The 26,240-nt window shown below is 52.9% G+C and overlaps 1 protein-coding gene and 1 long non-coding RNA gene across 3 annotated transcripts in view; both read right to left on the bottom strand.

Moving 5' to 3' along the window:
• The window catches only part of LOC121039616 (transmembrane emp24 domain-containing protein 11), a 40,276-nt gene that overhangs the window by 7,404 nt on the left and 6,632 nt on the right, over positions 1-26,240 (bottom strand). The window contains exons 2-3 of one of the 2 annotated variants that reach the window (XM_040489840.1): positions 16,171-16,337; positions 2,818-2,918 (exon numbers count right to left, since the gene is read on the bottom strand). In XM_040489840.1, the coding sequence (XP_040345774.1) occupies positions 2,818-2,918; positions 16,171-16,294 (225 nt within the window). In that variant the 5' untranslated portion in view covers positions 16,295-16,337. Of the gene's footprint in view, positions 1-2,817; positions 2,919-16,170; positions 16,382-26,240 lie in introns of those variants that run through there. The other variant, XM_040489833.1, reaches the window with a different exon arrangement.
• On the bottom strand, positions 13,213-16,164 carry LOC121039628 (uncharacterized). The gene is made up of 2 exons (XR_005794891.1): positions 15,878-16,164; positions 13,213-13,309 (listed from the first exon to the last, which is right to left on the bottom strand). It is a non-coding gene; the product is annotated as an uncharacterized LOC121039628 (long non-coding RNA).

Genomic DNA, 26,240 nt, shown 5'->3' with positions numbered 1-26,240 from the left:
AATGGTAATAGAAACCATACAAAGTCTACCCTCAAAACACAATGGAGTTAAAGTAGAAATCAGTAACAAAGAGGGGCGCCTGGGTGGCGCAGTCGGTTAAGCGTCCGACTTCAGCCAGGTCACGATCTCGCGGTCCGTGAGTTCGAGCCCCGCGTCAGGCTCTGGGCTGATGGCTCAGAGCCTGGAGCCTGTTTCCGATTCTGTGTCTCCCTCTCTCTCTGCCCCTCCCCCGTTCATGCTCTGTCTCTCTCTGTCCCAAAAAATAAATAAACGTTGAAAAAAAATTAAAAAAAAAGAAATCAGTAACAAAGATAGTTGGAAGATGTCAAAATATTCAGAAATAAAACACACATTTAGAGATTAAGCACATTTTAAATTAACACATGGGGCAAGGAAGAAATCCTAAAAGAAATTTCAAAATATTTTGAACCAGAAGAGGATTGTGGGAAGATGGTGGAGTAGGCAGCACCAGGAGTCTGTCTTGCCATCTAGACAACAATCACACTGTTGGAATCTGCCTGATGTAACTATTTTGGAACTATGGAGTCTATGGAAAGATTTCAGCTTCCAGGGGAAGCCTTGGGTGGTGGACTGTGGTTAATTTTGGTCAGTGTCAGCTCTTAGCACAGTAGTAGCTACCCATCCCATCCCCGTGCGCGCCCTCATCCGCATCTGTAGCCCAGCCACATGGCAGGCAGCTGTGCGTGTGTTGCTAGAACAGCTTGCACGTAGCGTGTGGAAGGAAGCCAGGGTGGCCGAATGACCTTGTCCTCCCAAGATCAGGGATCTGCATAATGGTCATTGAAGGGATCTTCAATAAGATTATCAGCAGACTTAAAAAAAAAAAAAAAAAAAAAAAAAAAAAAAAAAAAAGATTATCAGCAGAGTTCTCATCAGAAACTTTGGAGACCAGAAGGCAGTGGATTGATAATCTCAAAGTGCTAAAAGAAAAAAAGTCCAAAAAGCGCATGAAAAGATGCTCAACATCACCGACTGTTAGGGAAATGATGGACAATGGGATACAAAATGCATGTGTTTGTATGGGACACAGATGTTGTTACTGCCTGCCCTACCAGCCGTGTTATTCCCTTGGGCTGTCAATCACACGCCGTAGGAACGGGGAGACGACCAAGGGGGGCAACTTAGAGTGCCCTGTGCTCCTAGACACACTGATCAGGTAACAATGGTCAGAAGCTTTGTGAAGGTGCTGATAAGGACCTTAAAAGGGGATCTTGTAAGAAATGTTGAAACTAGGGCTGTTTCTTCTTCCTTCGAATAGAGTTTTCTTGAAAATCAGGCCTATGGGGTGAGAAGTTGGTCTCTTTTAGGCCAAGAAGAGGGCGGGGTATGTATTAGGACCATGATAAATATTTGTCGAATGCAGAATGAATGGAAATATTTTTCATCCCTTCTAGAAGGACGTATTGTTTCAGGGGATGCCTGGGTGGCTCGGTCAGTTAAGTCACCGACTCTCAGTTTCTGCTCAGGTCATGACCTTGTGGTTCGTGGGTTCAAGCCCCAAGTTGGGCTCTGTGCTGACAGTGTGGAGCCTGCTTGGGATTCTCTCTCTCCCTCTCTCTGCCCCTCCCCACTCACACTGTCTCTCTCAAAATAAATACAATTTGAAAAATTTAGAAGGGGGTATTGTTTCAGGCAACTATGCTTTTGAAGAATGAATCTTCTCTGTCTTAGAAACAGTAATTGGGATTTCTGTGACAGTTTTTAGCTCAACTAAAATTTCAATTCCGCACTTAATAAGCCATAGAGACATTCCCAGATAGTTCATAAAAGGACCAAGAAGAGTTGGGTCTCAGCATAAGGGTAGGGAGAGGAGGTAGCTGTGCAGACAGCAGTCAGGAAAGTGACCCTGGCAGAACCACCATTAGGCCGGTGCCGGGCGCGCCAGGAGAAGGTGCTGTACCAGGCCAGGGTCAAGTGTACCAACAGTTCAGCTGGAGTGGAGTCTCCACAGGAGCAGGGATGTCAAAATATCTCCTGCGCTGGGACCAGGCAACCATCCAGTGTAATGAGAACAGGAGCTTTCTGTCCTCTCCCCCCCGCAGAGGAAATGCCTGTTCTGCTCTGTGAGGCTTTGCTCCACCACGAGCACATCCCAGGGCAGCTCCACGTCCAAAGGGAAGTAGTTCTTGCAACTGCGTTTGAATTCGTGGACCAAGCAAGTCAGAGTGTCTTGAGCTGGTGTGGTGGGGACTGGAGGTCTCCGTTACATCCAACGCACAGACGACAAGACAGGACTGGAGCAGTCAACCCGCTGAAGATTCAGCTTGACGGTCTCTACTTGAACTTGGCTCTGACTCCAAAATTCACATCCTTCCCACTCGACCATGGTGCCTTTTCTACTCCCGTTAACCCCAAGGGGACCAAACAGACCAGAGGCTGCCACGTAACTAAAGAAAGTGCCTGCCAGGGAGGAGGGCGGGGGCGCCTCTGTGGCCCTCCTGCGTGGGTGAGGCTGTGCTCCTGACAAAACCACAGGGATGCCTCGGCCCTGGGGGTCCCATCTTCCCAGCACGACCAGCAGACCTCAAGATGATGCGCACGAGGCCTAGCATTTCTACTATTTTAAAATGTTTTGCGTTAAGGTCTCTGCTCTTCAGCCAGACTACAGGCTCCCCGGAGGCGGGCACTTGCCACGTCTTTGTGCAGCGCCTCTCTTCGGGGCTGTACACATGACAAATTGTAAGCTCTGGTTGATGAGTGCCTATGCGGACGCGTTTCAAGTTTGTGGGGATACGTGGCATAAGAGTTTTTCGCAAATGGGAACTTTTAGTGACAAAACACCAAAGAATGCTTTACCTCATCATTGTAGGTTGTAACAGTCACAAACATTCCCAGACCCGGAGCCGACTCCAGGAAGTCGTGTCTGCGTGTGTCCCATTGCTGGATCCTGAAAGTCCCTGTTTCACAAACGCGAGATGTTCATTACAAGATAGGGGTAAGAAATATTTACGTAACGTTAACTGATAAATGAATTTTCTTTTCAGTTGATCTGAATAGAAAACACCGTTAGCGTAAAGAGCTTAGGTCCTGGTGATTAGGTCCCGTGGCCGAGCGGGAAGGCCCCGGAGGAGAGAGGAAGGCGTGGGCTCGTGTTCACACGTGACTTCACCGCTCTGCACTCAGCTCCCTCGGAAAAAGGGGATAAGCTAAGTCCCTCCTAAGTCTCAGAGCTGCGAGGGCTGTTGAAAAAATAAAGAGCCGTGACAAATTGCTGCCTCGAGTTCCAGTAGCTGTGTCTGTCACCCAGCACGATTCCTTTGCTGAGGCCTAGGCGTGTCCTGTCGAGTCCTTCCTTCCCCTGGTGTCAAGGCTCCTGCTCGGGTCTGCGTCCCTGAGAGAGCCTCCCACTTTCTCCTTTGGGGCACGAAAGCGTCGTATGGCTTACCTTTCCCCTTCAGCCCTTGCCAGGTACAATGCCAATGAAAGGAGTTCACGTTTATTGAAAAACATTGAAAAATAGCTAATAGTCCTTGTGTGTGCCAGGCACTGCGCTGAGCGCTTAATGTGCCGCCCCATCGATTCTTGAAATGTGCTTCGAGGAGGCATTTCTATTCCTTCACCAAGTCAACTGATAAGTATACAATGAGCCCCTTCCCCAGTGACAGCACCGTTCCGGGAGTGAGGACAGACGTGAACAAAATAGACACTATCTTTGTTTCCACGGAGCTCTCGTACAGAGAGAAACAGACAACAGGGAAATAAGTATACAATATACAAGGACGCTGTAAGAAAAAGCAGGTGACAGGGATAAGGGACTTGGGGAATTCAACGGGGCAGTCGGGGTGCCCCCTGAAGTTTGAGTGAAGAACCAAAGGACTAGGGGAGTAAACGATGTATATAATTTCGTACTGAGTATCCTTATAAACATGTTTCTGTCTCTACATCACATTCAGTTCTAAGTATTTGCCAAGCATTCTAGAGAATTTACACATGTAGTCTGAATTTTCATGACAACAGGCGATACTATTTTTATGACAAGTTTACATATGATGAAACCAAAACAGAAAAAGTAATTTGCCTAAGGCCACACACCTAGCAAGTGGCAGAGTCAGGACTGAAACCCAGGCCATGCAGTGTCTCTCCCCTACTGCCACACGATGCTGCCTCCATCTGGGGGAAAGACTGTTCCTTGCAGGAGTGTATGCAGAGGTCCTGGGGTGGGAGCATGCCTGGGGTACCAAGGAACAGCAGGGCTGCTGGGGTGAGGACAGCAGGCAGAGAACACTAGGAGATGAGGTTGAGAGTATGGCAGGGGCAGGATCACAGAGAGCCTGCACATCCGTTGTTGGGATCGGGGAAGTAGTTATTTGGAGGAGTGAAATCAAGTGGCTTTCACTTTAAACTATTTGTCGCGGGGGGGCGCCTGGGTGGCTCAGTCGGTTAAGCATCCGACTTCGGCTCAGGTCATGATCTCCTGATTCGTGGGTTCGAGTCCCGCGTCAGGCTGTGTGCTGACAGCTCGGAGCCTGGAGCCTGCTTCAGACTCTGTGCCTGCCTCTCTCTCTGCCCCTCCCCTGCTCACACTCAGTCTCTCTCTGTCTCTCTCAAAAATAAACATTAAGAAAAATTAAAATATTTGTCATGTGGAGAAAAGACTGAAGGATCCAGAGTGGAAGCAGGGAATCGGGGTGACTTGGACCAGGTGTGAGTGGTGGATTCTGCATACTGTCCCCTAGTCTACAAGTTGGAAACTGAATCTCCAAGACAGAAAGTCGTATAGCTAGGGAGTTGTAGAGGCAGAATTAGAGTCAAGGTACTGTGATTCCAAAGCCCAGAACTACAGGCGCAGGGCCACATGGCCTCCCTGGATGGCGAGGAGACAGGTCCCCGGCGGGAACGTCGCCTGACGGGAACGTCGACTGTAGGGAGCAGCCCCTGCAAAGTGGGGCACTCTGGGGGGAACACCGGAAGAGACCACCTCCTGGCATGGGAAGATCCACAGCAAAGTCTCAAGCCCTGCCTGCACTTGGTCCTAGGCACCTTTTCACTGTACTGGTCCTTTGTCCCTCCAGACATTTAAAAAACTGTATCAAATGCACATTGTATGCTGATTCAAGGGCCCATCTCCAGGAGATCTTTTTAAAAGTATCATTGATGGGGACGCCTGGGTGGCTCAGTCAGTTAAGCAGCTGACTTCAGCTCAGGTCATGATCTCATGGTCCATGGGTTCGAGCCCTGCATCAGGCTCTGTGCGGACAGCTCAGAGCCTGGAGCCTGCTTCGGAATCTGTCTCCCTCTCTCTCTGCCCCTCCCTGATCATGCTTTGTCTCTCTTTCTCTCTCTCTCAAAAATAAATAAACATTAAAAAAAAGTTGTTAAGGATCACTGATGATTCTAGAAAAGATGGAGTAAGCCCATTCCACCCTATTCCTTCTGCTAATGACAACCAAAAACGTTGGGCAAAATGTGTAAAACAACAATCAGAAGACTCTGAAAGGTAGGAAAAAGGTGATTGGTTGAGAGCCTCAAGACTCAAAGCGCAACTCAGCAGTGAGTGTCCTCCAGCTGACCTGCCCTGGCCTGGGTGCTACAGCAATCTGCAACTGCAGACCAAACTCAAAGGGAGGGAAAGAGAGAGAGGGGAAAGAGAAAGCTCGCTCAAGAAAAACCTGGTTTCTTTAGCCAGAGGATCTGGAAGGGCCTGCAGGATGGAGCCCCTTTGGGTACACCTGCCCTGCCCCAGATGAGTACCGTGAAGGAAGCTGCACCCCTCCCCACTGGATGCTTCACGCGAGGGCTGGGGTGGGGTCCTGGGGAGATGCCCACCCTGTCTGAGGGCTGCAGGGAGGCGCGAGATGCACAGACGGATCTTTTCATCTGCCTATGAGGTTCCGCGGGGCACATAATAGAATTAACGCGGCAAAAGGCACAGTGAGAGAACAAAGCAGAGGACGACGCTCTCTTACAGAGGAAAGGGGGTAGGAGGGCTGTTGTAAACAGAAAGTCCATTGGAGGAAAATGGGAGCTGGAAGTGTAGTGCTTTTCATTGGCTGACCCCTGGCAATCTCTCATTGGCTGGGCTGTAATTGTCTCTCATTGGTTGGGCTGTGGAGTCTCTCATTGGCTGGAACTGTTGCTGGGAGAGGAGGAAACCTTCCTTCCTCCTGATGGGCTGGGCAAGTAGTAGCTACAGTGGAACCCCCCCCCCCCCCCCCCCCAGCAAGGTGCTTCAGTTCCTGTTGGGTCTGCAATTGACCAGGAGTGGTAGGGCTGAGAGCTCCCCTGGGGCCACCCGACTCCATTCTAAATGAGGCTTCCTTTTACACATTTTCACAAGACAAAAATATATATGGAAAATAGAAACCATGCATGACTGATAACGGAACAACAGTTTGAATGACAGTATACTTCGCATCAGAAACATGGAGGCCAGAAGGAAGTAGCACATTTTCAAGTGTTGAAAGAAAACAATTGTCAAACCACACTCTATATCCAGCGGAAATACCCTTCAGAATGAAGGCGAAATATTCTTAGGTCAAGGAAAACTAAGAGAATTTTTCACCAGAAAACCTGCCTTAAAATAATTTCTAGGGGCGCCTGGGTGGTTCAGTTGGTTAAGCGTCCGACTTCGGCTCAAGTCATGATCTCACCGTTCGTGGGTTTGAGCCCCGCATCGGGCTCTGTGCTGACAGCTCAGAGCCTGGAGCCTGCTTCAGATTCTGGGTCTCCCTCTCTCTCTGCCTTTCCTCTGTTTGCCCTCTGTCTCTTTCTCTCTCTCAAAATAAATATACATTAAAAAGTTAAAAAAAAAAAACTCGCTAAAGGAAGTTCTTCAAACAGAAAGAGAATAATAAGGAAATTTGGAACACCAGGAGGGACGAGAGAATGACAGAGTAACTAGGGAAATAATGAGCATTCTCTATTTTTAAAATTGTTTGACAGCTGAAAGCAAACAGTATACATAATATTGTCTGATGTGATTCTCAAAGTATGTAGAGGTTACATTTAAGACAACTATATTATAAAGGGTGGGGAGGGCAAAGGCACTTCCATGGTCATAAGGTCTGTACGTTCCTCTTGAAAAAATGCAAAATATCGATCCTCATGGACTGTGATAAGTTAAGTATGTGCATTGCGATCCCTAGAGCAAACACTACTAAAACTATACAAAGAGGTATAGTGAAAAATACTATAGATAAAGCAAAAACGGGTTATTATAAAACACTGAAGTGACCCGCAGAAAGGTAGGAAATGGAAAACAGGAACAAAAAGCAAAGGGAGCAAACAGAAAACAGTAAAATAGCAGATCGGAATCCAGACAGTATACATTGCATGTAATAATTACGTTAGAGATAGATGGTCAAAACAGATTAGACCAAGATTGGCAGAATAGGTTTTCTTTAATGACCCAACTAGTACGCAGCGTATGAGGAAATCACTTTGATATAACGCTGTATGTAGGTTAAAGGTAAACGGCTAAAAAGGGTAAATCATTCTGATGTTAATAAAAAAGCGTGGGTGGCTCTGTAAGTACCCAGTAAAGTGGACTTGAGAGCAATGAAAATTGCCACGGGCAAAGAGGGACATTACATAATGAGAAGGGGTCAAGTCACTAAGAAGACGTCACCCTCCAGGCATAAGCAGAGTGTGAGAGCCCACGAAGGCAAACAACCGAAAGGAGACCACACAGGCACTGCCGGAGTTGGACCACGCTGGTCAGTAATGGAGAGAAACCTGCAAGGAGGTGGAAGCTGGAAGGACCGCCAGCCACCAGGACCCGCCGGACACCCAGTGCACGCCCCCCGGCAAGGGCACAGTAGGCCCTTCTCCTCAAGTACTGGAGCAAAAAAGCCCAGAGCCCGATCAGACAGGCACCTCCGCGGAAGCAGCTGAGTGTTCGGGGGGGGGGGGGGGGAGGGAGGGGGGGGCGAGCACACGGCCAGGCAGACGGATCACTTTCCAAATGTGTGACCACCTGGAAATCTGTTTCACGAGCTTCCCATTCTGTGAGATGATCCTCGTCTTCCTCCCGGCCCACTTCCGGCACGCCCACCCCGGCCTCTCCGATGGGAATAGTCAGCGTCTCTGTCTGGCCACCACCAAGTGTCTTAACCCCTCCGGAACTCACCCTTGCTGCCTGTGTCTCGGAGTGGTTGGGGTGTCCCCGCTTAGCCACCCCCCCCCCCCCCCCCGACTTTCTCTGGGAGTTTGCTCCTGTCGCCATTCCTACCCTTGCCCATACTGGGCCATTCCGGTCAGCCTGCCAACTGGTATAGCGGTCAGGCGTACGTTCTGTAAGGTGCTAGAACTCGGTGAACATGCTGTGTTCGTCTTGCGTGGGCCTCTTGGGCCCGGCCATTAGCCGAGAGCAGTGTTCGGCTCTGTGGTAGAGGCTCCATGAGGTTCTGTGACACGTTCAATGAAGATTTTGAACGAATGAGTACCAGTGGGGCTCAGAGTCACGACACCAGTGATCCTGGCGGCCGCCTGAGTTGTCCGAATGAGTGGGAGTGGTTTCCGTCCGCTTCACCTTGATCTGAGGCCCCCAAGGTGGGAGGAGGGCAGGCGGGAGGTGTCATGCCCCTGGGATGCCACCAGATGGCAGTGGAGAAGCATTGTTCAGGGGCCGGCGGAGGTGGAGGGAGGTCACCACCGCGGGATGGAACATGGGACAAAGGCACAAGTGTGGACGGGGACAGGCTGCCCCGTCACGCTTCTCACCGCACGTCGATTGAGCGGCGGGGAGTCCTGGCTAGGAGCTGGGACACGGGCAGGGCACTGCCCCGCTCTATGCCTCAGTCTACCCTTGAGTGAAACCGCATAATAACGGGTGTATCCCGAAGGGGGTGAGGAGTTAAATGAGTTGGCATTTGCAAGTTGCTCAGTGCAGAATTTAGCCCGCGTGAGCGCTGTGTAAGCACTTGATGACTTATTTCTGCCGTTGTTATTGGGCTTCGTGGGCACTGACTTCTCTCGCCTCCCGCTGAACCCTCCGACCCTGCAGTGTTGGTAATGACACCCACTTGCACGGGTGTGGAGCCTGAGGCTGAAGAGGTGAATGGCTCATCTGAAACCATCCAGATGATAACAGGCCAAGCCAGGATGAAAACTCAGCTTGAGTTCCAAATCGAGGGCCTTGGCCCCCCGCTTCAAACCACACCACTCACTCCGCGGCCTTGGTCTCTGTGTGCGTGCGTGTGGTGTGTGTGCACGTGTGTGCACGGCAAGTGTGGCGTGTGTGCGTGCGTGTGCGTGTGCATGTGCGTGCGTGTTAAAGCTCAGGTGTGGTTCACACAGAGCTCCCGGCCGACCTCGCTTCCTAGGCGCCCTTCCAGGGTGTTCCCTCGAGGGAGCCCTGGTTGGGAGCCGCTGGGTGCCCGGCAGGCAGAGTCCCTTCCCGGGCCGTGTACACACAGCTCTCCAGTCCCCCGGGGACCCGTGCACACCCTGTCCAGGCACTCGGCCCCGCCCTGTGACCCCTGATGTGGCTGTGCCTTCCACCCCAGACTGTGAGTCTTCTTCGGCTGCGACCGAGGGCCATTGGATTGGTACGAGACTAGTCAGGTGCATTCACTGTAGGAAGTTTAAAAAGCAAAAGTCCCCTCGAGAAGGTTTTGGTGATCAGTATTGCCCTTCTGGTCTCTCTCCTGTAAATGTGTGTTGCATATTTTGTAAGAAGTGAAGGCAACCTGTAGATACTACCTGTGACCTGATTTTCCCACCCAGTTATGTGACCGTCTTCCGGTAGACCTAACTATTCTGCTGTTACCTAAAGTGAAGTCTACACAGAGAGCTGAAGAAAGGCCCAGTGTTGTTTGTCAGTGCTGAGCATGAGCAGAAGAATGGAGGCACGGGAGGCCCTGTAACGCGGTGGTCAGCGGCCCGGTCGTCTGGTCGACCCCTGGTGCAACCTGGCACAGAGAGCCAGCGCCCTCAGGAGTAGCTTTGAACATGGAGCGATGTCTTCCAGAACGTTCCGGGTTCCCCGAGGACTCTTTGTTTCCCTACACACCGGTCAGCCGCATGCAGACTCCACGTAGGGGGAGCGCGGTGAGGTGGGTGCGGCCGACGGAGGTCCTCGTGACACGCACACCGTCAGCAGGCAGCTCACACCTGCATCACCCTGGTCAGAAACCGTCGGCTTCCCAAATGCCCCCGCTCACTACCTAACTCTTAAGGGCGACCGCATTCTGACTTGTACAGACGCACGGGCTGTGGACGCGCTCTGGTGTCCACACGCGTCAGCGGGTCCGTCTGCGTCGTCATGGGCAGGACGGACCGTCCGGCGTTGCTGCCCCGCGAAGCGGCCACGTGGCACCTGTCTGTCGGCGGGCACGTGAGCAGGGTCCGGCTTGGGGCCCTTAGAGCGGCGCCGCGTAAGTTTGGCGGCACGTGGACACGGGTGTGCAGCCCTGCGGGGAGCGTCCCGTGGCCTCGGCGGTGGCGAAGCTCGTGCCCCGTGTGTGAGGCTCTGCGCCTGCCAGACACGTGAACACTCGGCCGCTTGCTGGGGGTGGTGGCATCTCGCTGGGCTTTGCTCTGTGTTTCCCACCGACGAGCAGGGCGAGCGCCTGTCCGCCACTTGCCGGCTCTTTGGGTCTCCCCTGTCACGAAGTGTCTGCTGGGCTCTCGCCCGTTTCTCTGTCCCGCTAACGTGAGCCCGTCGTCCACGGCGGTTTGCCAGGTGGTGGACACCTCCTCCTCCACGTTTATCCTCGGGAATCGGCGTGTTTTCACTACGGAGAAGTGATTGGAAGCACAGACGTTTCTCCCAAACCGGCGGCGGGTTCGCAAAGAGCTTGCGGCACCGTGTCGGGTGGCATTAGTGACATCTGGGGCCAGAAGCGTGGGTCCTTGCCGGTGGGGGGGAGGGGGGGACAGCTGCCATGACTCGCAGGCACACGTGGACCACATGTTGGGGCCGCTCCGGCCCCCTCACCCCCCTCTCCCGGCTCGGGTCAGCTTCGGGGGGGGGGGGGGGAACCTGACCTGACCCAGCCCTGCGGTGGGCGTGGCCTCCACGAAGATGGGATCGCAGCTGCCCCAGGGGAGGGCGAACAAAAGCACTCGCTTTTTTTAGAGAGAGAATCCGAGTGTGTCCAAGCAGGGGAGGGGCAGAGAGAGAGGAGAATCGCAAGCAGGCCCTGCACGGTCAGTGCAAGCCCGCAGGGGGGCTCCGTCTCACAAACTATGAGACCAGGACCTCAGCCAGCCAGATGCCCCATCTAGGGACCTTTTGAACGGGAGCGACCAGGAGCAAAATTTCTACTGGTTCTGAATTCTAATTGTTTTCTTTTTAGGCAACAGTCTCTGGGGCGCCTGGCTGGCCTGTCGGTTGAGTGTCTGACTCTTAATTTCAGCCCAGGTTTGTGGATTCGAGCCCCATGTCACGCTCTGTGCTGACGGGGTGGAGCCTGGAGCCTGCTTCAGATTTTCTCTCTCCCTCTCTCAGCCCATCCCTGTCTCTCTTAAGAAAAAGAAAAGAAAAAAGAACGGTCTCCCACACTATGATCACTGTGCTCCAAGGTGCATCTCTCTCTGTCTCAGGGCCTGCTTTTCACGAGGGACTAACAGCCTTGTTTGAAAAATGTCTCCAAGGACCAGCAAGTAAAACTCACCAGGTCAGCAGTGGTAACACACAGCTCCCCCCCCTCCCCAGCCCCTGCCTCTGCCAGACCTCCCTCCCTCTCCGCTGCTTCTCAGGCAGTGTCCCTCCTTTCGGGGGCGGGGCCCGGCGGGGGGGGGGGGGGATGTTGAGCCAGTCAGGGCCGCACCTGTGCACCTGTTCTGGCCGTTTAGGACAGAGCCCCGGAGGCCAAGTTGATAAGGTCGCAGCCAGAGCCCAGAAGGGTGGGGGCTAACACCGGTGAACACCTGCGTCTGGTCGCGGGCCACGCCAGGTGCTTCGCGGCTCCAGGGCAGGTGTGAGCTCTGGTTTACAGAGAAGGACACAGAGCTCCAAGGCACCAAGCTATTGGGCCACGAAGGTGGTTGCAAACATACCTCTTTGACACCAGAGGCCGGGCTCTGCCTTACGAGGCGCCCCGAGCTGCCTCCACCCGGGGAAGGTCGATTCCTCAGACCCACCGCAGGCTATTTATTTGTAGTCCCGACAAGCAAAAACACTCCTTCCGGTGGATTTGGATGACCGGCCCCGAGGTCATCTCTCTCAGACTTTCTAGATGGGTGTGTTTCGTTGGATTCCACTGTACCTCAGAGGTGAAGACAGAAGGAGACGTCACTGGTGTGTGCTCTCCTGGACCGGGGATCTCAGACGTGGCCTCAGAGCCCCACAGACCCTGGAAAGCCTTAACATGTTTGTTTTCATTTTAATGGTCGCCTAAAAATGAAATATAAGCACATTCTGGGTTGGCACCTCTTAACCAAGCAGCGTTTGGCACGTGCACTCACAACCATGGACGCCCTGAGTGAGCGTCAGGGACTCACTTTGTGGACACTGGAGACTAGGTAGCAGTTCAGTGAGGCAGGCAGTGGAAACAGAGTCGTTTTCTGGCTCAGGCAGCACAGGCACCCAGAACTCAGGGAACCCGGCCCACAGCGGTCAGGAAGGGATTCACGCTGTAAGCAGGTGACCTGAGCCAAGGTCCTGGCTGTACATATAGGGGCTGCAACACACAATGAACAAGAAAGCACAGAGGGTGCAGTGAAATTTCCTCATAAAAGGGATTTTTTTGGAAGTTTATTTCTTTATTTTGAGAGAGAGAGAGCGCACGCACGAGCAGGGAAGAGGGGCAGAGAGAGAGAGGGAGAGACCCAAGCAGGCTCTGCACTGACAGCATGAGCCCGATGCAGCGCTCGATCTCACAAACCGAGATCCTGACCTGAGCCAAAATCAAGAGTCATATGCTTAACTGACTGAGCCACCCAGGTGCCCCATAAAAAGGAATTAAAAGAATTTTTTTAATGTTTATTTATTTTGGGGAGACAGAGAGGCAGAGTGGGGGAGGGGCAGAGAGAGAGGGAGACAAAGAATCCGAAGCAGGCTCCAGGCTCTGAGCTGTCAGCATAGAGCCCAATGCGGGGCTCGAACCCATGAAGCACAGGATCGTGACCTGGGCAGAAGTCAGATGCTCAACCGACTGAGCCACCCAGGCGGTCCCCATAAAAAGGAATTTTTAATGAAATGTTTAGGAATTGTATTTTGGGATATGCTATTACATTATTTGGCACATCAAAGTAATGGGCTGATGATTACAGATACAATCATAGTTAAAGGAAAAATTTTTTTAAAATAAAGGAAAAACAATAACAAGAATAGAGACTTAACCTATGGCTCATCATGCTCAAAATTCTTTTAGAAGAAACTCAGAACAGTCAAGTAGGAAACCTGCAAAATATCTTTCTGTTATCAAACCCAATATTGTTGATTTGTATGTCTCTTTGATTCCAGTAATACTTGGTTTCTTAAAGTCTACTTTGCACTTTCTTTTGGTTCATACTTACATGTATGTCTTTTTCCATTCTTTTACTTTCAAGCTCTCCTTATACTTAAAGTATTTCCTTTTGGGGGAGCCTGCGTGGCTCAGTCGGTTGAGCGTCTGACTCTTGATTTCAGCTTAGGTCACGATCTCACAGTTTGTGAGTTAGAGCCCCGTATTGGGCTTGCCCTGACAGTGTGGAGCCTGCTTGGGATTCTCTCTCTCTCTCCCTCTCTCTCTGCCCTTTTCATGCTGGCGCTCTCTCTCTCTCTCTCTCTCTCTCAAAATAAATACATAAACTTAAAAAAAAAAAAGGAAGAAAAAAATTAAAGTGTTTCATTTGGGAACAGTATATAGTTGTTTTGTTTTGTTTTTAAATCCAGCCTGATGACCTTTGTCTTTTAGGTGGAGAGTTTTGTCCGTTTGCACTTAACGTAATGTAAAATGTAGTTGGGTTTACGCCTACTATATTGCTAATTGTTTTCCATTTATCCGGTTTGTTCCTTGTTCCTCATCCTTTCTTTCTTGCCTTTTTTTTTTTCAACGTTTATTTATTTTTGGGACAGAGAGAGACAGAGCATGAACGGGGGAGGGGCAGAGAGAGAGGGAGACACAGAATCGGAAACAGGCTCCAGGCTCCGAGCCATCAGCCCAGAGCCTGACGCGGGGCTCGAACTCACGGACTGCGAGATCGTGACCTGGCTGAAGTCGGACGCTTAACCGACTGCGCCACCCAGGCGCCCCCTTTCTTGCCTTTTTTGAGGTGGGGGATTAATCAACTATTTTTTTTTTTTTGTCCATTAGCATATTATGGGACTTAAGGACTATATTCTCTCTCTCTCTCTCTCTCTTTTTTAATGTTTTATTTATTTTTTGAGAGCGAGACACAGAGTGTGAATGGGGGAGGGGCAGAGAGAGAGGGAGACACAGAATCCAAAGCAGGATCCAGGCTCTGAGCTGTCAGCACAGAGCCCGACGCGGGGCTCGAACCCACAAACTGTGAGATCGTGACCTGAGCCGAAGTCTGATGCCTAACCGACGAGCCACCCAGGCGCCCCTCTCTCTTTTTTAATAATGGTGTTTTATAATTGGTGGCATTTAAAAATTTTTTTAATTTTTTAATTGATTTAAGTAATCTACACCCCCCACATGGGGCATGAACTCACGACCCCAAGATCAAGATTTGCACACTCTACCAACTGAGCCAGCCAGGCTCCTCAAGGCCATATCCTCTTTTTAAAAATATTTAAAAACATGTGTCCCGACGCGTTTCCACAATTTCCCTGTAGTTAGAGCAGACTGTAGGTGGCTGAGCTCTGGCCCTAAATAACTGCACGGGGGCAATGGCTAGGAAGACCACAGAGGAGGCAGAACACAGATGGAGGCTTGGGGAGGCAGGGCGAGGGGCAGTCAGAATTGGAAAGGACCAGAGCAGGACAGTTTGGACGGGGAGCCAAAGAGGCTCCTGACTCAGGCCTCCGGGGGGCCGGCACGAGACCTCCACGTATACACCACCCTCTGGCTGCATTCGCCTTCCCGCCTCAGAGCCCTCCGGCGGGTCAGGTGATTCTCAGGCTCCCGCCACGGGTGTGCCCGGGACACGCCCATCCAGCTGGTGGGCCGCAAGGTAGCAGGGAGGGTGGGCGGGCTGCTCCCGTCCCTCTTACTCCTCCTCTGCCCCCTTCAAACGCAGGTTGAAATTCACAGATTACTAGGAAAATGGCCGCCGGCCACGGAGCTCGGCACCCGAGTCACGTGTCCCCTGGGAGACGAGCCGGGGTCGGGGGCGTGAGCAAGCACCGTATGTTCTGTGTGCCTGGCTGCATTCTAAGAGCGCTACAAATAATAATTCAGTCGCCATCACAGGAAGAAACAGGTGTCATTATTATTTTTATCCCCTTTGGCAAAGGGAGCAGACAGCTTCCGTAGCTTGGCCAAGGGCACACGGCCTTGGATCTGGGCGGCCCTGCTCACGCCACACGGTCCCAAACGCCACTCCCCGGAGTTGCCACAGCAGCGGGGGCTCCCCCATCAGGGGGTGAGTGGAGAGGAGCATTTGACGCTATTCAGCGTGAGACGGGAATCGTGATCTGCACTTACGGAGATTCTGCTGTGTTCTCCCTTTCGGCGTGAAAATCAGGGAACCTGATGCCAATCTTACCTGAACGTTGGAGGTACTGTATTTACCATGCGATTCTGCAGCCCTGGGCACCTGTTTCTTTCTCAGCAGGCCAGGGCAGCTCAGCTGAACGGAGACGAGCTTGGAGGCGGTGTGGGGAATGTGCAGAAATCTCCGCGCCCATGGCCGGCTTTATGGACGCTTTGCTTGGAAAGCGTCTCAGATCTGCGAACCCCTGCCCCCCCTCCAGCACCACTCCCCGCGGGACACCGTGAGCCTCCGGGGCCGAGGCTCAGAGACACATTAACGTGTGCTGTTTCATGCTATTTCGCTGCACCAAGCCGGAGACATCACTTACCTTTGAGAATTCAGCCACGATTAGCATGATTAATGGGACCAGAAATTCTTTTCCTTCACGAAACCCGACGACCGGAAAGACCAATCAGGCTTGGATTCTGTGGTGCTATGTCTTTGTTTCCCGGTCTATGGATTATGCAGTTCACTCCCAAGGCTACTTTCGGGTCAGGTTCGCCAACCTCGATACACTCTCTCGAGAGGAAACCACACAGTGTGCTACTCCCCGCCAGACAGCTCACGCACCAAGAAACCAGCACGGTCCCGTAAGGTGACACGCTGAGTGGAGCTACCCACCTGTCAGCAGGGTGTCACTGGGAATGTCTTCTATTATGCACTTCTCCTCTCGTTCCCCCGCGTGGAAATAAAAAGCCGTCGAGAGTGAAAAGCACAAACCGAAAATAAATGTTAACGTCGGCATCTCTGGGTAGCGCTCTCCTTGAAACGGCTCGATCACAAGTGCGCTGCTCAGTGGGCGCTCGTCTTCCATTGGACAGTCCTGTCAATTGATTTCTGTGAGAAGTAACATGTGGCGGCTGCCCTTGGGCGGGTGACGGCAGCAATTCCCAGGGAACAAGATAAAATGATGTCTGAACCTGGGGCCTTTCCAGGCACGGTGGCCTCACAACTCCTTCTGATCTCTTTTTGAGGACTTTGAAATGTGACGAGGGGACGAAAGACAACACAGGGCCAAGGGACCAGCACGGTCGAAACCCTGAAGCACCACCGGCAACAGCCCCGCCCTCGCGGTCCTGTCCCTGGTCCCTGGTTGTCCGCGGTTTGGCAGGAGGCGGGGGAGGGGGATGTGAGCTTTGTGCCAGGGGGTGAGAACCGAGGGCAGGGATGCAGGGGAGGGGCAGTGGGTGTGGACGAGGAGGAGGTGAGAGCCCGGTTTAACTGAGGACTGGCTGTGAGTCTGAGCTGCGATCACCCAGTGTGGCCCCTCAGGTCCTTCCAGCTCTGGTAAACAATGATTTCTTCTTAAACCTTTTATTTTGAAATAAAATCTGTCCCCGTCACCCAGCTCCCCCCAGTGGTGACACTCTGCGGAGCTCACAGAGCTCGGAGCCGCTATGGACACCCGGCAATCTGACACCGTGGGGGGACAGGTAACTGGCCCACAGAGCTGACGGGGGTTTCACGGGTTTTGTACACCCTCTTTGAAAAAAAACAGGGGTACCTGGGTGGCTCGGTCGGTTAGACGTCTGACTTCGGCTCAGGTCACGACCTCGCGGTTCGTGGGTTCGAGCCCCGCATCGGGCTCTGTGCCAACAGCTCGGAGCCTGGAGCCTTCTTCGGATTCTGTGTCTCCCTCTCTCTCTGCCCCTCCCCTGCTCGCACTCTGTCTCTCTGTCTCAAAGATAAGTAAATGTTAAAAGAAAAAAAGTTGGGTGCCTGGGTGGCTCAGTCGGTTAAGCAGCCGACTTCGGCTTAGGTCGTGATCTCACGGTTCATGAGTTCAAGCCCCGCGTCGGGGGCTGTGCTGACAGTTCAGATGCTGGAGCCTGCTTCCATTTCTGTGTCTTCCTCCCTCTCCGCCCCTGCCCTGCTCACGCTCTGTCTCTGTCTCTGTCTCTCTCTCTTTCAAAAATAAATAAACATTTAAAATTTTTTTTTAAAGAAAAGAAGTTAAAAAAATAACAATAACAAGTGTGTGCGGGGGAGGAGCAGAGAGAGGGAGACACAGAACCCGAAGCAGGCTCCAGGCTCCGAGCTGTCAGCACAGAGCCCGATGCAGGGCCTGAACTCACAAACCTAGAGAACGTGACCTGAGCCGAAGTCAGACACCTAACCGACTGAGCCACCCAGTCGTCCCTGAACTTTTTCTTTTTAAGCTTATCTATTTATTTTGACAGACAGACAGCACAAGTGGGGGAGGAACAGAGAGAGAGGGAGACTCCCAGGCAGGCTCCACATGGCATTGCAGGGGCGCAGAGCCCGATGCGGGGCTCAAGCCCACGGACTGTGAGATCATGACCTGAGCCAAAGTCGAGAGTTGGATGCTTAACCGACTGAGCCACCTGGGTGCCCCATTTCCCGGACTATTTTAAAGCACATTCCTGACCAGACATCATTTTTACCCATCAGGACTTCGATGCACCTCTGACCTGTAAAGACTGAAAAACAAGCCATAAAGCACCACGCTGTTGTGAGCACAGTTGTGATGACCTAACAAAATTAATACGAGTCCTTCCTGCCATCCAGCACCCAGATCATAGTCCGTTCCCCTGATTGGGAGGGTCTCTTTGCCGTTGATCTGTTTGAACCAGCGTCTAAACAGGATCCACACATCGTACTTGATCATGTCTCTTAAATCTTTTGTTCTCTTGGGTCCCCCTTCCTCTCAGCCAGCCATTTTTCTCCCAATAATTCACTAGAAACAAGGTTGCATGGCTCAGAGCGACCTACATGCCAGGTGTAGGATTGACTCAGCACAGCACACACCCCACACGCACATGAATCTCCCAGGGCCGCTGGGACGGGCACCTCTGGGTTCTGGATTCTGGGCCCCATGCTGCCGCTGTGGGGCCTCGTCTGCATGGTGAGGCTTTTTTTTTTTTTTTTTTTTTAATGTTTATTCATGTTTGAGAGACAGAGCATGAGCAGGGAAGGGGCTGAGAGAGGGAGACACAGAATCCGAAGCAAGCTCCAGGCTCCGAGCTGTCGGCACAGAGCCCGACGCCGGGCTCGAACTCACGGACCGTGAGATCATGAGCTGAGCCGAAGTCGGACGCTCAACCGACTGAGCCACCCAGGCGCCCCCGCACTTGTCTTCTTGAATCCTCTCGCTGCACCCTTCGTAGCCTTCACCGTGTGAGTGCTTCACTGCCGGGGCTGAGGTAATTCCCAGGCACGTTCTTCTCCTTGATGCTACTGTAAATGAAACTGGTTCTGTGATTTCCTTTCAGATCGTCCATTGTTCATGTGCAGAAACGCAGCTGATTTTTGCGTGTTGACTCTGCGTCCCGCCCGTTTGCTGCAGTCATACTTAGTCCTGAACGTTGTGCGTGTGTGTCATCTTTGGGACTCACACGTAGAAAATTATACGACAGATGACTTCACTTCTGCCTTCCCAGTGTGGATGACGGCTTTTTTCTGCTCTGACCGGAGCTCCCGGGACCGTGTTGAACGGAAGCGGTAAAAGCAGGCATCCCTACCTTATTCCTGATCTTAGAAGAAAAGCTTTAACTCTCACCATGAGTAGGATGCTTCCTGTGGGTTTTGATATATGGCTCCAATGATGTGGGACAGTTTACTTCTATTCCTAGTATTCTGAGTGTTTTTCTCATGAACTTTTGTCAAATGCTTTGTCTACATCAGCTGAGATGATCACGTGGTTACCCCCTCCACTCTGCTGAGGTGACGTATTACACTGATCAATTTTCACATGTTGACCCTCCTTCCATCCCAGGAGTAAATCCCACTTGGTCATGGTGTGAAGTCCTTTCAATATATTGCTGAATTCTGTTTGCTTGTATTTTGTTGAGGATTTTGCGTCAATGTTCATAAGGGATGTTGGTCTGTTGTTTTCTCCCAGTGTTCCTGTCTGGCTTTGGTAACAGGGTGATTCTGGCCTCGTAGGGTGAGTTGGAAAGTCTTCCAATTTTTGGAAAAGTTTGGGAAGGACTGGTGTCAGTTCTTCTTTAAATCTTTGACAGAATTCACCTGCGAAGCCGACAGGTCCTGGGCTTTCCTCTGCTGGGAGATTTTTGATTAGTGATTCAGTCTCCGTACCAGCCGTAGGTCTATTCAGACTTCCCGTGTCCCCGTGACTTAGTCTCGGCAGGTTCTGTGTTTCCAGGAATTTGCCCGTTTCATCTAAAGGGATCTGATTTGTTGGGGGACAACCGTCCACAATACTTTCTTACCATCCTTCCGATTTCTGTAGAGTCGGTAATAACGTTCCTGCTTCGCTTCTGGTTTTGGTAATCTGAGACTTCTCTCTCTGTCTCTCAGTCCGTGTATAGCTAGAGGTTTGCCAACGTTGTTGGTCTTGTCAAAGAGGCAGCTTTTGGTTTCATGGACTTTCCCTGTTGTTTTTCCATTGTCTGTCTTGTTTATGTACGCTCTCACCTTTATTATTTCCTTCCTTCTGATGGCTTTGGGTGTAGTCTGCTCTTCTCCTCCTAGTTCATTAAGTAGTAAACTTCGGTTCCTGATTTGAAATCTTCTCTGTTTTAAGTGTGTTCGTAGCTATACATCTCCCCTAACTTCAGCATCACCTCCACTGTCTTCCCTAAGTTTTGTTTTGTTGTGTTTCCATCTTCACTTGTTCCTAAGTATTTTCTAATTTTCTTGTGATTTCTTCTTTGATCGATTGATTTAAGAGTGTTGTTACTTAATTTCCACAAATTTGTGAGTGTTCCCGTTTTCCTTCTTATGGACTCCTAACTCCATCCTGTTGCGGTCACAGAAGACACGTCTCTTAAAACCTGCCGAGATTCACCACGCGCTCTGACACACGGTCTGTCCTGGAAGACGGCCGTGTGCGCGTGAGGAGAACGTGTGCGCTCGTGGCTGGGCGGGCTCTGTGTGTCTGTTGCGTCTGGCTGGTGGCTTGGGTTGCGTCCTCTTTCCCGGACTCCTCTTCGGTCTGTTGTTTATCCACCAGTGAGAGTGGGGGGTTCAGGTCACCACCACTGCCGGACTGTCTATTTCTCCCTCCGTTCCGTCAGTTTTCGCTCCATATATTTTGACGGTCTGTCGTTAGGTGTGTACATGTTTGTAATTGTTATGTTTTCTTGTGTCGGGATTTCATCAACATGCACCGTCCTTTGTCTCTTGTAACCATTTTGAATTTAAGTCTGTTTTGTCTGGTATCTCCCTGCTCTCCTTCGGTGACCATTTGCCTGGACTGTGTTTTCCATTCTTTTACTTTCAACCTGTTTGTGCCGTTGGATCTCAAGTGAGTCTCCTGTAGACAACCTGTGTTTGGATCTTGTGTTTTTATCCATCCTTCCAGTCTCTGTCTTTTAACCGGAGATTTTAACCCACTTACATTTAAGTAATTACGGATAAGGAGGAGGTCCTACCTAGTTCTCTGAGCAACTTTAAAGTCGTTTTTTTAAAGTCTGTGTCTACCGTATCTGCTGTTACACCTTTATCAAGAGGCAGTTCTCGTTGATTTACTTTTTTCCTTTGAATGGGCCATGCTTTCCTGCATCTTTGTATGCCTTGGGATTTTTAGTTGAACACTGGACATTTGCATCTGATAATGTGGTAACTCTGAAATCAGATCTCCCCCTTCGCCAAGATTTACGTTTTTACTTGGATTGCTGTAGGCCGTCTCTGTGCTGAGGACCAGCCTGAGGGTAACTTGAGGTCTTCCTGGGTCTTTTTGAGACTTTCCCTGGACATGCAGGGTAACTTCCTAATTTCCCTTATACGTACATTTGCTTTTGAATGTACTTACCTTTAATATTTAGCTCCCCAAACAGGAAAAAGTGAAAAATAAAAGGGGACTTGGGAGACATGGGTGCTCACCTTTTACATCTCCTGAAAGTTCCTCTGCTGGACGGGAGGGTCTTGCGACACGGGGGGGTAGGGGGCGGGGGCGTCAACAGTGGTCCCCGCCTCTGTGTCTGCCTCTCTGTTATTAGAAGCAGCTGTCAGCCATCAGAGAACAAGTCCCCAGTATTTCAAGGACACGGTCTGTTTGCCCCTCTCGGTTGGGGGTGGGTATAGGTAGCTGCTACTGTGCTAAGAGCTGAAAATGGCCACAATTAGCCACAGTTTCCCATCCCAGCCTTCTCCCCTGCGGCCTGTGCCACGCTGCCATCCTCCCTTGTCTCGTGGTGCCTGTGCCCCGGGCAGGACAACGCTAGTCCTTTGACGCGAGGGCACGAGGTCCAGGGCGCGTGTCCTCCGGACGGCACCGCGCCCACGCGGCCTCAGAGGGGCGGGAGATACTTCTGTGGGGAAGCATCGGGGAGGCCCCTTCAGCGCTGTTCCCTTGGGATTCCACGTCTTGTTAATTTGAGGACGCACAAAAGCCTTCATCCTTCAAGGGGGTGTTGAGCTCCCAACTCTGGGGTTCCTCTTTCGTGTTTCTCTCAACAGGCTGCAAGTATTATTTGACTGCCTTCTGACTCCCTTTGCTGCTGTTCAGAAGTTTCTGTCATTTCTACCAGATGCTTCTTTCCAGGTGCACCGTCCTCTCGTGCTGGGCCTGCGTCTGGGGCTCAGCGGTTTCGTGTGACACGAACTTGGGCCGCTTTCGTTTGTCCCTTTGGGGATATATTGTGCTTTCTGGCTCTGGAGACACTTTTTTAGTGACTTCTGAAACTTTTGCCTGACTTTCTCTTTGACCACGATCTCTTCTCCAGAATCCCTGTTACATCCTTCAGAGCGTCTCATGTAAAACATTTAGAGCCTCTCGTTGTATCTTCCGTATCTTTTTGCAATTTTCCGTCTCTTTGACTGTGTGCTGCACGCTGGGTGACGTCTGGGGCCGCACCCCCAGCTCGCGAGATCTGGAGCCCTTGCACCTGTGTCCCGCGCTGGGCTTCTTTCCAGATGGATGTTTGTGCCTAATCATCCCTCGCTGGTGGGTCATTTCTCTTGGCCGTTTCTGGCACTCTCATGATCTAGGACCTTGGGCGAATGAGCCCCTTGGGGCCTTTTTTCTGTTTTCAATAGTGAAAAGTGTTGCCCTCATGGCTTGATTTGATTTGTGGGAGGCCTGAGACCCTCCGGGGAGCTGGGAAGCTTCCTGCAGAGAGATCTGCTTCTGTGCTCCCTTATGCGGAGGGAGGAGGGCCGCGCTGACCTTGAGGGCCCGCTCTGCACTTCCCTTCTGCTCTGCACTTCCGGGGCGGCTGTCTCCTGACTCTGCCCCGGGCCCTGCCTTTCCCAGCTCTTCACGCCCTCACTCGGCCAGCTCCTCTTGGTCCCAGGACCAGTTCGATTGTTTCGATTGTTTGATTGTTTCGTTTGCTTCTTTGTGGCAGCGGGAGGAGGGAAGGGGAGCCCTGTCTCAGATGGAGGTCACGGGGGATTCAGGGTGCAGTAGTGTGTGTGGGAGGACGACGACCCCCCCCCCCCCAGGAGTGCCTGGGCAGTCTGAAGTTGGACTTCAGTTCTCAGCCCACCCTCTCTGCGGGAAGACCCCTCCCGGCCCTTCTCAGGGCCTCACCCTCTTGAGTGCTCAGCCCCGGCCCCATCGCCGGCCTGCGGTTGCCGAGCACAGTGGACCGTTCTCGTGGTCCTCCCCTCTCCTGGACGTGCGGGCTCTGCACCCTGACTCCCCGGGGCCCCGCGCCAGCCGTCCCCTGGGAGCCCAGAGCGCACGCTTCCGGCCACCTCATCTTCCAGCACGAGACAGCAGTGCAGATGCCACAGGAGCCTCAGCAGAGGACCCTCCCTCCCTCGGCCCCTCCCCTCCCTGGGCTGACCCAGCAGGACCACGGGCCACGAAGGGGTCCACGTGGACAGTCCCGGGAGCACCATTAGGTGCTGCTTGCTGAGCATCTGCTGCCTTTACATCAAAACGAACCTGGACTTCATCCCCCTCTTACCACTTTGACCACGTCCCTGCGGCCCCGGCCTCGCTCTCCTCAGGGTTAGTGCGGCGGTCTCTCACTCTTCCTTATCCTGCCCCTGCCCCTACGCGCTGCTCTCGGAACAACCGGACGACCCCACGCAACGTACGCCGATGAGTTATTTTCTGCTCAGAGCCCTCCCGCGATGGATGCTCCCTCCTCTCTTCACCTCACGAGGAGCAGAAGTCACCCGCTGCCCGGCCGACCGGGCCCTCCTGCGGGACTGCCACTCCCCGTGCGGGCCACACGTGCCTCCCGGCTGCCTCCCCGACACAGCAGGGCCTTGGCCTCTAGTCCCTGCTCGGGACACCGCGAGCCTTCCTCCTGCGCCAGGGCTCTGCTCAGAGGGGGGCTCGTGAGTGAGGGTGCCTCTGAACACCTTCCTGGAAGGGCACCCCACCACCAGCAGCAGTGTTCTTTCTGGCCACGGCCTCCTTGCACAGAGCACCTTCTAACGTAGGATTTATTTACCGGCTTATTTTCCATCATCTGCCCGCCTCGAGTCCCCGGGGTGGCTGTCCGCGGTGTGTCGGCAGGGGGCTTCTGCAGAGGCTTCTCCATGCTGACTTGTGCGCTAGAATCTGGAGCATCTCGGGGCAGCAGATGTTCGGACCCCAAAGAACGACACGCATCACCCGAGGGGCCCCGGCCAGCCCCCCGCCCCAGGGCGCCACGGGGAACTCTAGCGGCGTCTGCCCCCCTTTAGTGTCCCGGCGGGGCCTTCCGCCTCCTGCAAATGGCACGTGGCTTTGTCATTTAGCTGGAGTGTTCAGTCCACCGTTGCAGGTTTAATTCTGTAATCGTGCGAGGGGCTTGGGTCTACGGTATACTTTTGAGTTTTGAGTGCGGGTCTGGAGAACACGGTCAGCATGCTTAATCATGTCCCGTTCATGATAATCCCATCAATGGCTTTGTGGTTCTGATTTTGTAGTTTGCGGTTTCCTCTGATTTAGGGGTCATGCTGGTTTTTCTCAGGTGATTGGTGAGTTTTGATTGTGAGTTCATGTTACTGTGGGAATTCTCTGAGTCCTGAGTCCACAGTGAGGCGTCCAGGGAAGATTTATGCTGCCGCCTTCCGAGTGCCCCAGGGTGTCCCCAAGGCCAGGACTCTTGAAGCAAAACTTGTGATTGTGGGTTTTTCAGATTTCCACTGAAATCTCAGACCTCATGCCGGTGTGACTTTGGGCTTATGTTTAGGAATTGTCAGAGGTAACGTTTTTCTTCTCCGTCAGCAGTCAAGTGCAAGGGAGGCTGTGCCCTCGTGAGGTTGCCTGTTTGCTCGTGCCTGCTCTGTGCAGGTGACCGGGAGAGCCTCCGACGCCCCGGCCTAAAGGGGCGGAGGGCCAGCCGCGTTGTCCCAGGTGCGGCCTGGCTCCTGCCACTCCTTACCTCGGCCTCCGAGAGACCCCCTGCTTTCCACCACCTCGTCAGCCCGTTATGCACACGTGTCGCCTACATCTAAGAGGTGTCCCATTTGCTCTAGTATTTTTAGGTGCTCGGTATCGGGACTCTTGCCAAACAGACAAAGTGAATGGAGTTCTTCGTTCATCCAGCAGGTATTGGCCATCTGTGCTGTGTGCCCGAGCTGTGCGGGCTGCCACCGTGGGCCTGCCCTCTACCGCAGCCTATTTCAGGGAGCCCTAGTGCCAGCTCCTGCCCAACGGCAGACGCCCGGCTGAGACGCAGGGAGCCGAGCACGTGAGCGGCTCAGGCGCAGCCCCCAGAAGGTCGGACCTCCTTGCGCGGTCCAGGTCCTTCCCGGGCTCTCGGTGGGGCGCGCAGGCTGGTACCCCACCCCTGGAAAGCGCTGGATCATGAAGTATCTCGGTTGTGCCCCAAGATCACGTGTCCAGAGGTCCACGGAGAACATCTACTGAGAACATTTCACAGGCAAGTCTCCCCTCTTAGCGGATGCCCCCAGTCTATTCAGCAGGACACTGAGGCATCGGCAAGCGTCTGAGGTAGTGGCTGAGAATCGACACCCCGCTGGGGGAGAAATGGGTCACGGGCAACTGCTTTCACTGCTTCCTCCCCTAGGTCAAGGGTCAAGGTGACCGTTTGGATCTAAATCCGTGGAGGGAAGCAACAGTAGAGGGGGGAGGGGTCTGGGTCAAGCTCACAGACGGGGCGTCAGGGAGTAGGGGACGGCCATGAGAGAGAAGGGGACGGGGCACTGCCGGCCGGGGGCGGGGAGGGGCTGGGGGGGCCATCGGACCTCCTGTCAGTTAAAGGGCAAGGACAGAGAGCATGGAGCGTGGACCCCGGGTGCCACAGCACGGTAGGCATGGAGCCCACGCCAGCAGCGGAGGGGGTCTCCCGTGCGGAAGGAGCGCTGGGAGCGGGAAACGGGGAGAATCCTGTCTAGGCGTGTGGCTACGCAGGGCACACAGGAGCAGGAGGTCTCAGTGAGGAGGGGAGGCCCCGAGAAACACCCTCGGGATGGGGGAGAGACCTCGGCTGCCAAGCGTGACCGAGTAGGGGACAAGAGGAGAGTGTCTGCGGGGTTGGCACCGAGTGAGTGCAAGGCTGGGTGTGGTGTCCCACACTAGGTACTCCTATGGGGTGTGGGTGGCTCGTCAGCGGGAGGTCTGGGCATGTGGGGGTCCAAGACTGCCACTGAGACAGAGTGGACAGGGGAGGTGGCAGCCGGAAGGTGTGATCTTGATAAAATGGAGAGACAGAGGTGAGAAGGGTTTCTACATGGAAGTGTAGTGACCAAGAACTGGCAGGAGCATTGAGGGGGCAGCGGACAAGAGTGGGGAGGTGGGAGGAGGGGAGGGAGGTGGACGGGAGGGGGGGGAGGGGGGAGGAGGGGAGGGAGGTGGA

This window comes from Herpailurus yagouaroundi, unplaced genomic scaffold, assembly GCF_014898765.1.
Source record: "Herpailurus yagouaroundi ecotype Mexico unplaced genomic scaffold, PumYag 28, whole genome shotgun sequence".
Classification (NCBI taxonomy): domain Eukaryota; kingdom Metazoa; phylum Chordata; class Mammalia; order Carnivora; family Felidae; genus Herpailurus; species Herpailurus yagouaroundi.
This window is presented reverse-complemented; position numbering and strand designations above follow the sequence as displayed.